The sequence below is a fragment of the Rhyacophila brunnea genome, unplaced genomic scaffold (assembly GCF_057557595.1).
Source record: "Rhyacophila brunnea isolate RB1 unplaced genomic scaffold, BYU_Rbru_1.0 scaffold_9, whole genome shotgun sequence".
In the NCBI taxonomy this organism is placed as follows: domain Eukaryota; kingdom Metazoa; phylum Arthropoda; class Insecta; order Trichoptera; family Rhyacophilidae; genus Rhyacophila; species Rhyacophila brunnea.
Window position 1 is genome coordinate 5423720 of NW_028233361.1, and position 16901 is coordinate 5440620.

The following is a 16901-nucleotide window of genomic DNA, read 5'->3' on the forward strand; positions in this document are numbered from 1 at the left end:
TAACTTTACAATAATTGAGTTGTTTATGTTGACATTATTTTCGGGCTATGAACCCATATTCAGAACGACACTAAGATAACATAGTATTGTTCTGTAGTTCTACAACGTAAACTCAGATTCAATTAACACATCACGCATGTTGTGGGCAGGACACATTGCCCGAAGAACAAACCGTCGCTGGACAAATCTACTAATCCAGCAATTATCCAATATGTTTATCTTTAGTGCCATCCATTCACTTTCGTTTTAGAACAAAGAACAACTTTACAAATTTCAGAACTTTTTACCTCCAACAACATCGCTGTTTTCCCAATTCTAAACTGCTCCTTCCATACTTTGTTCGCCTTATAGATTGAATAGATTTTTGCGATATTTCCACATAATATAATTGGTAGAAACGAATGTAGGTATAATATCAGTAATGTCTTACTTATTGAATTAACAGTGCCGGGGGCCGTTGCGTTTCGTCCAGGTTATGAAAAGTAAAAATCGCCATGCCACTATCTGCAGTGCACTGCCGTATTACTTTGAATGTCAAGGAAAGAAATACTTTTCGCGCGTTCGTGACTGCCGCGTTATTAAATTCCATTTTTCGTTTCTCGTAATACACTCGAACGTATACCTACCCTAGCATATATGTCTTTCATTTTTAGCACAATAATAAACACGTTATTATGTAGTTAATGAATGATGCATCGAAGGGTATTTAATATTATGTAAGGTTCTGATTATGTGTTTTTTCGGTTCACGGAAAAATGACGGCAAACGAAAATCAAAGTTATATTTTTTATTCCTAATGCATTTACCATTTATTACTTTTATTTAATACAGCCTACTAAATCTGTGTAATTAGTCAAAGCTCGAGTGATTCTTACCATTATAATGAAGATATTCCATAGCTAAATAACAGTTCAATAAACTTAATAATGTGCTTTGTTTGTTGTTATAGGAGCAAGCTCACAGCGCGGCGCTGGCAGCTGCAGCTCCAGAGGACACTGAAGACCTCTCCCCGCTCCCCCAACCAGCTGCGCAACCCGCCAGACGCCGCGGAGGCATCAGTGCAGAGCCCGTCACTGAGGAAGATATCGCCAGCTATGTCAAAAAGGTCAGATTCTGGCATTAACATATTAACATATTTTAAAGTTAAATCGGTACGCTAAAACAAAATATTTGGGATATAGATTACGGAGCCTTCTGTGATCCAGAGTAGATTAACTCATCAAATATCTCGTTGCATGTTTGTGTATTGTATGGTGACCCTGTAGTATTGTGATTCCCAACCGGGTTCTGCGAAACCCTGGCACTCCGTGAGAATTCAGAAAAGCTCACCCGATAGGTAGGTGCATTTTAAAAACTTTTCGGGAATAAGCTAAAAGTTTAACGTGGCCTGCATTTAAGCAATGGAGTCCCTATTTGGAAAGTTTAGCTTATTTTTTAAGTTTGGATATTGAATCATAGTTATTCTGAACTAGAATGAAAGAGATTTTTTCTAACAGCTATAATATGAAAGAACAAAAAATGAGGAATTCAGTTGTATTAACTAACATCTGGTATTTTTTAATAGGTAACCTAATAAGTATTGCTTATTACCCTACTGACAGTGATATACCATGCCATTATGTAGGTCGTGCATTGCTTAAACATTCTAAGAAGGTGACAGATTATGGTAGAAATTAGAATAATACATCTTTTGATGGTAGATTACGTGACAATTACATTTTTTTTGCTTGTATACTATCTTGTAGAGTGTAGATGTTTGTAGCGATGCAAATAATAATTTTAAAGATTTTCTATGCATATATTTGTTTAAGATGGCAACACAGAAGTTGCAGCAGGTTATGAGTAAAAATATAAGGACCGGTAACTCAATGGTTAAGAGTTTCCACTCGATTCACCTTTGTGTAGGTTTTTTTTTCATGACATGTAAGTATGTTTCTGAGGTTTTTCAAAATTATTTATTTTCTATACTTAATAAGAATCTAACATTCACAAATTTTGTGCACCTACCCATGTTCAGTAATGAATAAAAAATAATAATTTCTTGGTGGGAAAATATTGTATTAACTAAAATAAAACATAATCATTATGTAATATTCCACTTAGTTTAATAATACTCGTCGACTTCGAAGAGACATTGAAAACTATTACAATCGTTTTTATTCGACAAAAAAATCGTTTTTTTCGGTTAGGTACATGTTCAAACACGCGCGTTAATATAATCTTACTCCCTACTTCAGTTATCGTTTGTCAATTTATGGCTACGGCCGTATGTTGTAGCTTAACCACTGGGAAATATCAATAGAAATGGCGTATTTCAAAAAAATTCTACCTTATTCTTAGGTCAACAATTATTATAAAATAATCATTATTCGTAGGATGTTTTATCACATTTGAATGGTCAAATACATGGCTTATAATCAGTATCTTTAGAATTATCTTCAAATGTGTTAATCGTGCTCATTTTTTGAATAATAAAATGCCTAATTCTTGTCAAATTTGAGACCACAGAGATTATAAATATATTTTTTATCGTAAATATTTCACTATATAATGTTAACAACAATTTTACTAATGGTTTTATAAATGCGTTTAAAAATTAAAAAATCTAAAAAATCTTAACACCACTGCACATGGATGTACTGAAATATGACTATATTCTAAAACATTAGATCGAGAGGTTTAAAAGAATACTATTTTATGTAATAAAAATACTTTATGCAGTCATCAAATGTTTAAAATAAATATAAAGGATAATAAGGCTTCAAAATTATATAAATAGATTATCTACAACATTTGAATGTCCAGGCTTGTGCTTTGAAAATACCATAAAATCTCCATTTTTAGCTACGTGGCGCCCTGCCTAAACCACTATATAATAGATAAAAAATATTATTTTATCTATAAAATATCTAAAATTGTGTATGATTCAATTGCATAATTTTATATATTTTATAGATAGACTAATATTTATTATGGCTTCGTTTGAATTAAAAAAACTAACCAATACCATCTGTAAGTTGTCTTATTTCAATGAAAACAAATACGTATGACTGACAAAGTTTACTGTGCACTATTTATGGCAGATCTTAACAGCCTACCTCCACGCTTCGCCACTAGAGTGATGTTAATTCGAATCCCACTCAGTTCATGTTTTTTAAGGTTTTTCAAAACTACCTACCTACTTTTTATAGCATTAATAATTAAAATTCGTAATACCTACTTGTTATGGCTCAACTTCAGGCAGCGAGTAAGTGAGCGTCATAAACTGAAATAACCGGGTTTAACACTGTCAACTTACATTACATCATAACTTTGTAGGACTACAAAAGTTTTCCCTCAAGTCGGGCGCGTACTTACTTATTTACTTACCCCTGCATTATGGTAACCTTTATTCGGTTTTGTGTAGCTGTGATGGTCTTATTCGTCGCTTACCTTTTTCATCCCCTCTTCAATTTCAAGTTTACTTATGGTATTCTTGATGATTTAACTTTGCTTCTTACCGTTGTTTTTATACTTTTAGCTGCGGTGATGAGGCCAATATTAGGGTTTTCAATACCGGGGTAACGAAAAATTTCAAAGTATCATTTTGTGATTACTGGGGTTTCAGTATCTTTTTATTGTATGGCTACCGGAACTAATATATTGATTTTAGTTTTTTTCTTCTATTTTATCATCTATGTACTTAAATATAAATACATCTTGTGATATCTCGAGAATTCGAAATTGGTTTTTTGATTTCTTGGTAATTCTCAAGATTCTCGTGAAATTTCTCTCAGATCTTCCGCCAAGACATATTATTTCACCTACAAATGTAAGAAATTAAATTTTGTTGAAACCATTCAGTTTTTTTAAAATTTCGACTGTTGTCGGCAGCTTAGCCTACAAACAATTTCGGAAAATTAATTTCTCAAGAATTCTCGATCACAACCTCTAAATAAAAAAGTAAACTACCATGTTCGCTCATAAGCAGAGCACATGGGGCTTCCATAGAATGGAGGTAATGTAAACAGATCTTTTTAAGAGTAATATTAATTGTTAGTTATTCGCCCAATCATCGGAATCTTGCACTGGATCAAACACACATTGAAAAAATAACATGATTTTTTATGTCCAACTGCGCGATCGACCTCTGACAAGTCAGCTAATTGTAATCATATTTTGTCAACGATGACGTATTTACGATGTCTTTATCAGGGTTTTACATTATTTGAACTGTACGATAATCTTGATTGAAACTATTAGTCATTCTGAGATCGCAATAGTTGGCTTCTAATCAATTTGATTACCAAAGGTAGCTCATAGCTTATAAACTTTTTCATTTCTTAGCCCATATAAAGCCAGTTTTTTTTCATGTAGGTACGTGTATTTAAAATTACTTATATTTATTTAGTTTCTAAAAAATAAATAGGTACCAATTATAAAAATTGAATGTGTTTTGATAAACTATTATGGCTATGGCTATTCAAAAAATAATAATTTTTAAAAGGAAATCATAATAATTATTTGCGTACTTGAATTTCATTGTATATACCCTACCACAGGGACGCCCTAAAACCCACTGAATAGACTCAACTAAACTCATAAAGTTCGGCTAGGTACGTGGCAGCTAAGATCTAGGGACGGAAAAGAGTGGAAGGCGCTAGGGGAGGTCTTCATCGACTCCGGCTGTTGATGATATCGCTAAAACCCGATTTCAAAAACGATAGTAGGTACCTAGCCATAGTTTTTAGTCGGACCTTTGGTGCTGATAAAAAGGGTCTATAAATGAAAATGTTCTGATATATGTTCCAAAAAGCCCGCATAGAAATCCCTAGGGCCTAGAGATCCTAATGTAATTCTCTACCTGGCGTTTACTGTGGAACGTGATTTCTAAGGTCTTTATTCGCCCATTGACTTGCCAACTTTTCTTCCGAGTGGAGATATTTTTTTCTTTAAGTGCCAATAGAGTATACCTACTTCCAAATATACGCTAATTTTTAAATTTCTCGTTAATTTATTTTTCCTTCGTTCTCGACATTGGTATAATATGCATATTTGGCATATACCCTCCTACGCATTTAGTATATTATGTACATACGAGTACGGCTTAATATTTATTTCGTGATTATAGAGCTTTTTCACATACGTTCCGATTTGTGAAGTTATTCATTCAACAATGTAATGAGAGCTTTGAAATATTTTAGTCGGAACTATCAGAACACAGCCTGACGTGAATATTTTAGCATGTGATATTAATATCCACTCTGTTGTATTGTATGCCACCAGACCAGAGCAAGTTAACATTTAATTTTGCACGCATGTAACAAATCGAGACATATAATATGTGATCGTAATTTGATAAAGACATTTTCATATTACTGAAGTGCGTTGAAGGTGAGAGAGAGGGTATATTATAATACATTTATACTGGAAATCGATGTCCACTTTATTCGTGCCTACCAATATGCCTGTACCTATGAGGTATCGTGATTTGGGAATCGACGCTAATGAAATTTTCTTAAATTGATCATAATACAATTACAGTCAATATTGCCACCCTTCTAGGTACTAGGGTACTCGAGCATGCATGACGTCCATATTATAAAAAAATACATTCGTTTGCCGCTAAAATAGAGATAGAGAACATAATGCAATAATATTTCATCAGCCGAAAATACAATAAAACATCCCACTACCAATAATACTATTAATTATTATTTTATTCAAGAATTTCTCGGTTGTATTTTTTAATTCATTACTTAATTGATGAGGGACGGGCTGTCTGATTAGTATGAAAGAAGCAGAATATTATTAATATTATTCTGTCATTCATAGCTTGTAAATAAAAATGAAACTGGCGTTGTATTTTGAAGTTTTCGTGCTGTTACTTACAAACTAAGTACTGTTACACCCCCGAATGGTCCCCATTTGGGGATGTCTCCTCTGGGGGTCTAAAGAGCCCTTAACCATTTTCAAGCCGACACAATACATAGTAATGGTTGATACGAAAAAAAAAATTGACAACGTTTGTCCGAATGTCAAAAAAAATGTAATACCGCAATTGTATACTGCTTTCAGCGGAGAAGGTAATGCTTAAAAGCACAAAAAACACTCGAAAGCGCAACATGATTTTGGCGGGCAGACGCTTCTAGATATCGACACTATAAATACCTGTCAAACTCGCTCCGCAAAATTATAACAAATTTATTCAAAAATGTAGTAGTAATAATAAGTTAAAAACTTAATAAACTTCGCGTTTTCGAAAACCATCATTACGAGGTGTTATTATTGTTCACTCCCAAGTCCCAGTGACAGACGAAACACCAGCATACTGAGCGAGGAGAGGAATGCATCTTCTCGCTCCCGGCTTGACGGGAGATGGCAGTACCTATCTACTGTTATTTTATTTCATAATTTATGTAAATCAGAATGTTAAACCATAATCATGCTAATTATATCATGGTTAATTTTATAAAAAAAACTTTTTTTTAATAAACCTTAGAACACACTAAATATGCTGAAAATTAATCTAATCATTTGATCTAATTTTATTATTAGCCTCAATAACTGTTTTTAGTTTCACTTACATATATTTAAGCTGTATCTTCATACGGGAAAGTTTTCTTGAACACCTTTGGTATGAACGTACATATTTGACAAATGAACCCTAAACTCCTAAACACCACTCAAACTATAATGTTGCTGTTAAAATCATACCAGTACAATATTGATTTCGTTGATATTATCGAACGGTGCGCCTGTTTTCTGTTTCTCCTTTTTAAATTTACTACAAAATCCGAAAAACACGCCGCGGCTTTATATACTGCCCGTTTTAGACGGCGGCGAGTCGAGAACTTATATTATTTTAACTAGGCGATTAATTAATTATCTGGGGAAAGATTCGACAATCGCTGTACAAACCCACAGAGCTTTTCCGAGAGGAAAAACCGCTGCATGACGTCACCCGCAATAATTACCGCATCAAAGCTTTGTCAGTTTTACTTTTACACGCTATGCCGCTTTGCCATGTTCCGTTGTCTGCCATGTTTTATGCAATTTCAATTCGCGTTTTTGTTGCCCCTCAACTTTGCAAACCTCGCGGTTGTTTCTGAAAATAGCCCCCCACCCTATTTTATAATAACCACTAACATGTACGCGGAATGCACACTGACGCCGACATAATTCAAATTCAGAACTATCGTCAATTCAATTCATTTCCAATTTCAATTTATTTTTTAACATACTGTGGACATTACAAATTATAAGTTAAAGACGTTCACAACATGACATGAAACATTATTACAAAGAAAAAAAATGCAACTGATGCTCTCTATTTCTAAGATGGTTATGTTGCATTCACACTTGCGCGCAGACTACACAATACGACATATCTTAAATATATGTAAATATTGATAACTAACCGTCAAAAACTCTACTGTTAAAAAGGCACAGCTAACCCTCGATATTGATTACAGGTGGTGCCAAAAGACTACAAAACAATGGCGGCGCTGTCGAAAGCGATCGCCAAGAATGTCCTGTTCTCCCACTTGGACGAGGATGAGCGCTCCGACATCTTCGACGCCATGTTCCCTATCAACTGTCTTCCGGGAGAGCCCATCATTCAGCAAGGCGATGAGGGAGACAACTTCTACGTCATAGACTCGGGAGAAGTCAAGGTTTGTAAAATTTTATTTTCCTTCATTTTCGCTCTATATGATTTTCTACGCGGATTGAGGGAAAGTATTGAACAATATTATGCCCATTTCGAGATACACTTTTAACGAGTTGAAGCCTTGGACCCCTGCCTCACCAAACTAATAAAATTAGTACCGCGATTAGATTCCACAAATGTATTTATTAATAATCTCAAATTGAGATTTGCATTGCAATTTATTGAAATAATTGTAGTAGTAATACCTAGTATTAAAATTTTATGTCATATTGGCCCTCCATTGGGTCTATTCTATGCTTATCGACCGCTAAAGTGATAAAGTGAAAAATATTATCAAACTTAGGGTAGGTTTGTATCAAAATATTAGCACTTATTGTAACAATTACACGAAGCCGGTTTTTATTGTTGCAATAAGTGCTATATTTTAACAGCACCTATCTTGCTGCTGTTAAAATATCGCACTTATTGCAACAATAAAAACCGGCTTCGTGTAATTGTTACAATAAGTGCTAATATTTTGATACAAACCTACCCTAAGTTTGATACTATTTATCAATTTAGTGTTCGATAAGTATAGAATAGACCCACATATATGAATAATAATACCACATTGTCGTGAGGCTCGATAGTTTAAGCACGAAACAAGACATAGTCGAATGGCCGTCGAGCGAGACAAAGCGATTCCTGTGCATTTGCACATCTTAAATAACTACACTATTATAAATAATACTTATTTCGATTTATGTGTTACTTCTTATTTTTGTGCCATATCCATTATCGAACTACGACGATGATTTTGGCAAACACGTCCACAGTCGCTGCTTCTCTGAACATGGAATTGTGCTGACCTCAAACCAGTCTCTGAGAATATTGAACGAAGATGTTCTTTTTCTACTATGGGTTCATTTCAATATGCTGCCGCAGCCTGTGGTATTCTAACTTTTTACTTTTTATTTATTTGGTTATTTTTCTGACATTTTTCATCCTAGACATGATACTCTAAAGTCTAAATGTATAATGTCCAAGTATACTGTTTGACGAGCCTGTCTATACAATCGTTTTGACGATCGCGAGCGGCGGTCGGAACGTGTCTGGAGGCGTTAACCCTCGTCCCGCTAACGGCATCTAGAAGTGCCCATGATAGTTAACGAAAGGTTTCCCGCTGTTCGGGCGCACTCAGATTGGCCGCGTTTTGACGGTCGGTCACATGTAGTTTCCAAAAATTAGAGGAAATAGGTTGCTGGTAAATCGTGGCTTTTTACCAGATCATGTAGAATGGCCCTAAAGCTTAAAGTTTTCTGATAATTTTTTGTTTGTTTCCACGTTTTCATTTTATAGAGAATGACCGAAAAGACTTTACATAATAATCTGTAAAATATAGTACAACGTATGATCTTTTGTTGTAGCAGTGAAATGAGTTAGACTGTATTACGAGTATCTTTTCATTCTATATGTACTGATTACTGATATAAATAGCAGAAGTGCCTAGAAAAATAATACATTTTATTATTCGCATGTAAAATGTGAACATCCACGAACGAATCACAGATAGAGCACGGATTCTGTGTCAGACTTATTTTTTTTATTCGCAACAAAGTAAAAGAAAAACAGCATTTATATAACACAATACGTCTCTTTTCATTTTGCGTAATATATTATGTTCAAAGTTTTTTTTCAACATGAAGCTGAAAAAACAAGCAATTCTTTTTTGAAACAATAATAAAAAAAAATCTCTCGCGTGCCCTTTGGGATAATGGATTGTGTATTACGTAGCTATGGTGGATTGAACTGTTTCCATGCGCCTGTATTACACGATGCGATGTAGATATAGACTACAATAGTGCGTATCGGAAAACAAGCTCGTATTATCGCGTTACGTCGTCCGTGATTAGGCATATGATCGATGGGTCGAATAACTCATCCCGGGTGACCGGCCGTAAAAAAAGGGCTGTGAATTTGTCAACACCGGCGTGATGTGAAAGTAAACCGACAGCGGCTTTATGAACGAGTATGATGGATCTTCAATTAGTGTAGAGATTGGCCAGAGGTCAGCAAACCGGAAACCGTTCGTACTTTTCATATTATGAAGATGATACCTAGGTAACAGTGGCGAAGGGTGACTTTTGGAAAGAGGTATGCTGTGGAGATCTGGAAATTTCAATAGCTCACTGACGATATACAATTATTGAACGATGAATATAAATGATGTATTTTCCTATTCCTTTCCTGCACGTAATTACGCCTAAAAATATATCGGTAAATATAACGGTATCAACATCTCAAAATGACAACAAAAAAAATAATATATATGTTAGTCTATGACTAAATTAACTGATAAATAATAATCGCGAGATAAAATTAATAAATATTTTTAAAAATATTCTATCTTTATATAATGTGATTGAACCCATGGATTTTTTTTTTAATTATCGCATTATTAATTATTATTTCAATAAATCGGCAGTCCTCCACACTAAATATATGCGGATATAGGCTTTGCCTTATAAGCTTATAGATTCGTATGAACAGAAGCAGACTACCCCGATGCTACGTGACACGCAGTCATACTAAAAGCACGCCAAAATCATTTCGAGTGAATCGATATTTCAATACTCGCTAGAGGCGCTGCTTTGTCACTTATTTTTTATTTATTCTAAATTCTGACGTTAGATGGCTCTCATTTATAGTTTTCAAATAATAAATAATTATTCTTACGATATTTTATTATTCAATTGGTTCCCGCATATTTTTTTATTTATTTAAATTTAAATACTTTCAACCTATTTTTCTTAGAAGGTAGGCTTCAAATAATCGCCTACTATGGAGCCTTCGCCACTGCTATGTAGTATGTTGTAACCCGCATCACCAATTTTTAAGCAGTTTCGGTGGATAATTAAACTATGGTTCGGTTCCGGTTCTTTAAAACACCACTTTCCCCATCTACCTCGTTATGGGTATAATATACTTGATATTTTATTTAAATTTATAAATTCAATATGAATGTGTGTATAGTTACTGTGCTGTGCCTGTACTTACCAGGCGGACCATACAAACACGACAATTTGTAGATATTCAACCACATTCGTAAAAACATGTAAAACAATAGTAGGTATAATATAAAAAATAAAAAAAAGAACCTGCGGAACCTAGACATTGTAAGGGGTTCCGATTCGTGATTCCCATGTTTAAAAACCAAGGGATAATGAAGGGGTTCCAAGGTTCAGTTCCAGTTGTATTTCCAGCTCAGGTTTCGGGCCGTAGAGAACTTTCCAGCAAGTACCTACTTGCGTCACGACTGCATGCGAGCTTCATGAAAATTCATCATTTCCATTTTGACCGCTCGCTGGTTGGCACTTTGTGTTCTCGGGTTATGTTTTGAATTTTTAATAACTCCTCCCGCGGATGAATTATTAAACCAGACGCCCGTTTTCGTTAGTCCAGAACTCCTTAAAATTAACAAAAAGGTTTATTTGTTTACGATGTTGTTTTTGTAATTTAAATACTATATTTCGAGAGCGTTCTTGGTGAATTATTATTTTGAAGGCATTTTTTGTTGTTCTAATAAGCAGGTATTAACTCATTGTAAGCCGATTATATTGGCAGACTCGGAAAATAATTCATTTTAATGCTACTACTAGGGATTCCAATCCCGAGATTCCGAACCATTTTCGATACATTTGAATCCCGGGATTGGTAAACATAATCCCGCAACTTTCGAGATTGATTTTTTTATCAATTTACATAATATATTCTGTCAAAACTGTCGAACTTCACGCTTACGCGGTATGTTTGCAGAACGAGATTATGAAGTATTTTAATAAGTGTTGTGAAAATTCATTCATCATTACTTACTCACTGTAACAATTTGTATTCCTCGTCAAAATTAAATTAAAATAACTAGAAAAGATAAAGAACGTAGTATGTGTCGCAACTGAGTTTTGTTCGGTGAATGGTGTTATAAAATTAAGTTAAAAGAAGGACTTTCAGACCTACGAAAGTTTGAGGACATGAACCTAGCGCCGTCTATGCCTTTAGGATAATCTATCACTGGAGACAGAGACAACTTTCTTAAATTTTCCACTCCATTTGAAGTTGTATTCGATTTACGACTTGTTGACACTTACTACGTCATATATTCTGTCAAAACTATCGATCTTCACGCTTATGTGGTATGTTTGCAGAACGTAGTGTTGTGAAAATTCATTCATCATTATTCACGTACACAAAACAACGATAGGTACTAATTGTATTCACTACTTTTTGTCCTATCATTAAATTTACACATGGGGTTAGTTTTCATTCCCTTTATGTTAATTATTTACGTGTTAATATGACAATGAACTTGGCCACGATTAATATTAATCAACGACTTACAGGCTATTCATTATTTACCGTGTCGACACGCTTTTCAAATTCGCCCAACGGTTGGAAAGTGAAATTAGAAATTCATTAACTCTTTGTGCTTACGTTACCTAGTTATATACGTACGTTGCCGCTCGCCATTTTACCTGTCAATACAGAATATTTAAACATTCACCTGTGGATGGTTTGTGGGATTCAACACAACTTACCGGGTTGCGACATTTTCTACATGTGTTCTTGTTTGACTATTTCTTTGGATACAAAGTTTACACTGTGGTATATGAGTTCCCTACAGAAGCAGTCGAGGTGCCGTATGGTCATTTTTATTATTACACGTATTAACAAAATTAATACTATCGTCTGAGGGAACTTGAAATTGGAATATAAATTCTAATTTATATGAGTTTTGTACTTTTCCATTTGAGTATTTTTTGCGACATATCCAGGCAACAATCACCAATATTATGGAGGATGACACGAGAAGAAGAAGATACATTAAGTATATTATGTGGTTTAGTTCCTACTAGTGGCGAAGGGTGGAGTTAGGCTGATAAGATCCGATATAAATTGTGCACAATAAACTTTATCAGTATTTGTTTTCATTGAACTTCGCCTACAATTTACAGATGGTGTTGGTTAGATTTTTCAAATTCAATTAAGCACTACGAAAACCAAGCCATAATAGATAATAGTCAAAATAATCGTCTATTTATAAAATATCTAAAATTATGCCATTGACTCATACATCATTTTGGATATTTTATAGATAGAATAATATTTTTTATCTTCATGGTTTGGTCTAGGCAGGGCTTAATGAATTTTAATAAACTAACCAACAACATGCGTAATATATGTATTCTTAATTTATAGAAAACACATAAGTATGGATGAAAAAGTGTGCAGTATTTTGTCGAATCGCCCATAACATAGGTACCAAAAGGATTATGGTTTAGTTTAGGCAAGGTTTAATTGATTTTTAAAAACTAACCAACACCAGTAAATTGTAGCATTAGTTCAATAAAAACAAATACGAATGACTGACAAAGTTTAATGTGCACTTTTTAGGTCGGATCTTAACAGCCTACCTCCACTCTTCGCCACTGATTCCTACATAACTACTTTATGTTTTTAATGGGCAGGGAAAAACGTCTTAATAGCATTTTAAAATTGAAAATCATTAGTCATATTATGACGTAAGCCTGCAATATTATTATATTATAAAATTCATACTGTGATACTTCGATACGACTCGTGATTTTATTGATCAGCCATTAAATAATACATTTTCCAAATTTAACCCGCGATGTGTGCATACTGACAACCCCAAAATAGAAGCGACAGCGGATGCCCAACCCGCCATTTCCGGCGGATGCTTCCAACAGACCGCCAAAGATTTCCCGCGCTCCAGCCGCCAATATGACTTTGCCACTTCGCACTGAATTTAAAAAAAAATCGAACGCCAAATGTATTCGATGATGTATCCACCACCAACCACCCATCATAATATCCTTCTTATATTACTTCCCTGGGCCGTAACAGCGTTATGCGTGTTTCAGTTTGTTGCTGGGAATATCTCATCTTATGGGTTTTTTTTAAACTTATATTACTAAGGATATTCTCACCTTACTATTAAGACCTCGTAAGTCCGACATTATGGAAAAATGAAGTTTGTTCGACACAATTTAAACAAAAAAACATTTTAAATCATATCAAAACCTCGGTTCTGTAGACTAGTATGCTGTTCATCTATGAACAAATTTTAAAAACTCGTTGGTCTCGTGGTTTCAAACATGGAATTAAAACCTCGTATTTCACAACCAGTGTTAGCTAGTAATATGATACTTTTTCATTTGTTTTCTCTCCCGACCATGTCCGATCCTAATAAAATCATATGTTCCTCCACAGAGTGGAGATTTGTATTAACAGGTTTTTTTTTATGAGAAATGTGTGTCAGTCACTTGCTCAACCTATTATGTCCATACATAAACACAAATTGAAAAACAATATTTGTATTTCTCAGACCCAGGATTCGAACCTGGGACCCACGATTCTATATGCCGACGATTAATCCGCGCGGCCATCGTGAATGTTTTCTCTATTATTATGATATTTTTTCCATTTTCAATCTTTCGTCTTTTAAACAAATGTGATTTGTTAAAATAGCTTTAAAATAAAAAAAATATGATTGTAATTTTCACACAAACGAGTTGTTTCAGATGATAATCATAATATGGAAAAAGCTAATCCCACAGCCTTTTTTGTCTAGCATTTTTAACCCCGCAGATTCAAGATATTCGGAATTCCAGAATTGCAAACTCTACTATAGTGTTGCCCAACCGTACTATTATAATAGAACAATGCTAATCATCATAAAAATATGTAAACTAGTTTTTATTCAACGAATAATTCACAAGATTTAAGAATGTAACATTATTTTTATTGAACATACTTACATAATTTTGAAAACACTTATATATAAAATATATAACCAACAGAAAAAAACGTGATAATACTTATCGATAGACGAAACCGGTCCGGGAATTGTATCGAATCTGGGGGCCTCAGATGATGGTTACTTAAATCCTGACGGCTAAAATTATTAAACATTGAACATGCTTTGCTTACTGATTCTCTGAATGCTAGTTGTCCAAATTCGAAAGAAAATTTATTTGTCAAAGTAACCGAATCCGAAGGATTAAAAAAAATTACTTTTCTGAAAATTGTGTAATTACAATAACAAAACTAAAGAAGTAATAATAACAGATGAACAATACGTCGCACAGAATGTTGGCTACTGAACGTAAAATGAATGGGTTTTACATTATTCTGTGAAGTGCTTTCCAAATTGAGCTACTATTCTACTAGTGTCTAGTTCTAGTAATACTTTGGTTTATTTTCTATGAAATGTAGTATTTTATTAGTTAGTTTATACTTCAATTATCAAGGTTATAATTTTCTGAAGATATTATTTAAATAATATCCATACCTCCATTATATTATAAAATACACTGTCTATATTATTTAAAAAAAAAATATACCTAACGTCATTAAGGCGAGACATTATCGGTCGGTACCTACAGCTAGATACTATTATAAAATATAACTTTTTTGATTCTTTTATTTTTCATACTACATCTTACGATATTGATCGCAGCATATTTTATGATGAAGAAATGAGATCCTGCCTCGTAGATAATACCTTAATGGGTTTCTGTACACTGTTTAATGGATCTTTTTTTTACCTTTGCCAAGGTGTATATTGATGCCGTTAATAAATTTTCTTTGAATTATAACCGGCCGCTAGATTACATTCAGTGGTTCCAAACATTTATTAGTATTAATATTTATTTATTACTTTACTAAAAATTACGAAACAAGATGGTATGAAAAGTCAATTTACACAGTAATATTTATATTCTGGGGATAATCTAGCGGCAATCTGCGGAACTCCCCCGACTCTTTCCCACTGAACAGCTCTAGAAGTTTAGTCAACCCTACAACTGACACATTATTGTCTATGCTCATCTATGTAGCATATATAATAATACGAACAGGAAATGACACGCAATAAATCAGTTGCATTCCGGCCTTTCAACTCCGCATAACGTTCAACCTTAAAATCAAATTACAATGTAAACATATCAACTCAACATAAAAACTAATGTGACAGTCCTGTATAAGTGCCGTGTGCATCCATACTTATTATCTATGATACAAAACCAAGAAATACCAACACCGTGTATTATTCAACTGTATCCCGAATATACCATGTCACGCATTACACACCAAGCAATCTTCTAAATAAGATAACATTAACATCGGGGCTACCTCAGCATCTTAAGAGATAACCCCCGATACAGCGCCATAAAACTGAATCCAAAATATGATGGTTTTAATTAAATACTAGTACTCTCATGATAATATGTAAACCGCCCTCGCATGTATAGGTAATATTCAAGTAATATTTAAAAAAAATCGATAATGAAGAATGAATTTTCACACCAGTTGTTACGATCAATATCATTGAGCTAACACGTAATAAAGACGCCGCCTACATGTGGTCAGAAAAGTCGCCTTTACTCAAGCATACACATGAAGTAGACCAATCTAATTTTTTTTCACTGTTTCCACTTGATCATAACACGGAGAAATTCACATATCCTCTCCGCGACCTAGCTGACGACGGATTTGCTACGCATGACATATTCCGTTCAGTTTTCCTCGCAGTGTTCAAGGATTACTACAGTAGGTACCGTTATTGGAGGGAGGGGTGCACGAACAAAGGTGATTACACAAACTTGCCAGTTCTTCTAGTAAACTGTTAGATTTGAGTGTAATTAAACTATCAGACGTAAGTACCGATATATACCATATTGAAATGACACGACTGTTTATTTATAAAATCGTATGAGAAAGAATGTCCTCCTAAAACACAAACTAAAATTGCTTAATTAATGCTCAATGCATTTTCAATAGATTTTGTATGTACGTAAATGTATAATTAATTCCTTAAAATATGTCCTATATTTGTGTTTCGTTATAATATTATCCGAAAATGTATTTCCTGACGAATTTGGAATTAACACGTTATGTTGTTAGTAATTTGGTAAGCTGCACAACACCGAAAGTTGGCATTTCCGATTTCTGAATTCAAGCAATGGCTGCTACTTTTAGAAATGTATTCATTGTGCCAACACCGTTTCGCATCCAGTTATAAAATCAATTAGAATTTTAAAATATATTTTCCAATATATATTTCAATTGATGTTGATCGTAACTAATATAATTAGTGTATGTGTGTACATCTTTTCTTTTTTCTTTTCATAGTTTATAACATATAAATGATCGGTAAGTAATGTAAGTATATCTATATACGATGTTAAGACTT

General features: G+C 33.9%; 1 protein-coding gene across 7 annotated transcripts in view; it reads left to right on the forward strand.

Annotated features, from left to right (window-relative positions):
• The window catches only part of Pka-R1 (protein kinase, cAMP-dependent, regulatory subunit type 1), a 285462-nt gene that overhangs the window by 249445 nt on the left and 19116 nt on the right, over window positions 1-16901 (forward strand). For all 7 annotated transcript variants that reach the window (XM_085959467.1, XM_085959468.1, XM_085959469.1 and 4 more), the window contains 2 exons: window positions 950-1105; window positions 7455-7655. In XM_085959467.1, the coding sequence (XP_085815593.1) occupies window positions 950-1105; window positions 7455-7655 (357 nt within the window). The remainder of the gene's footprint in view (window positions 1-949; window positions 1106-7454; window positions 7656-16901) is intronic.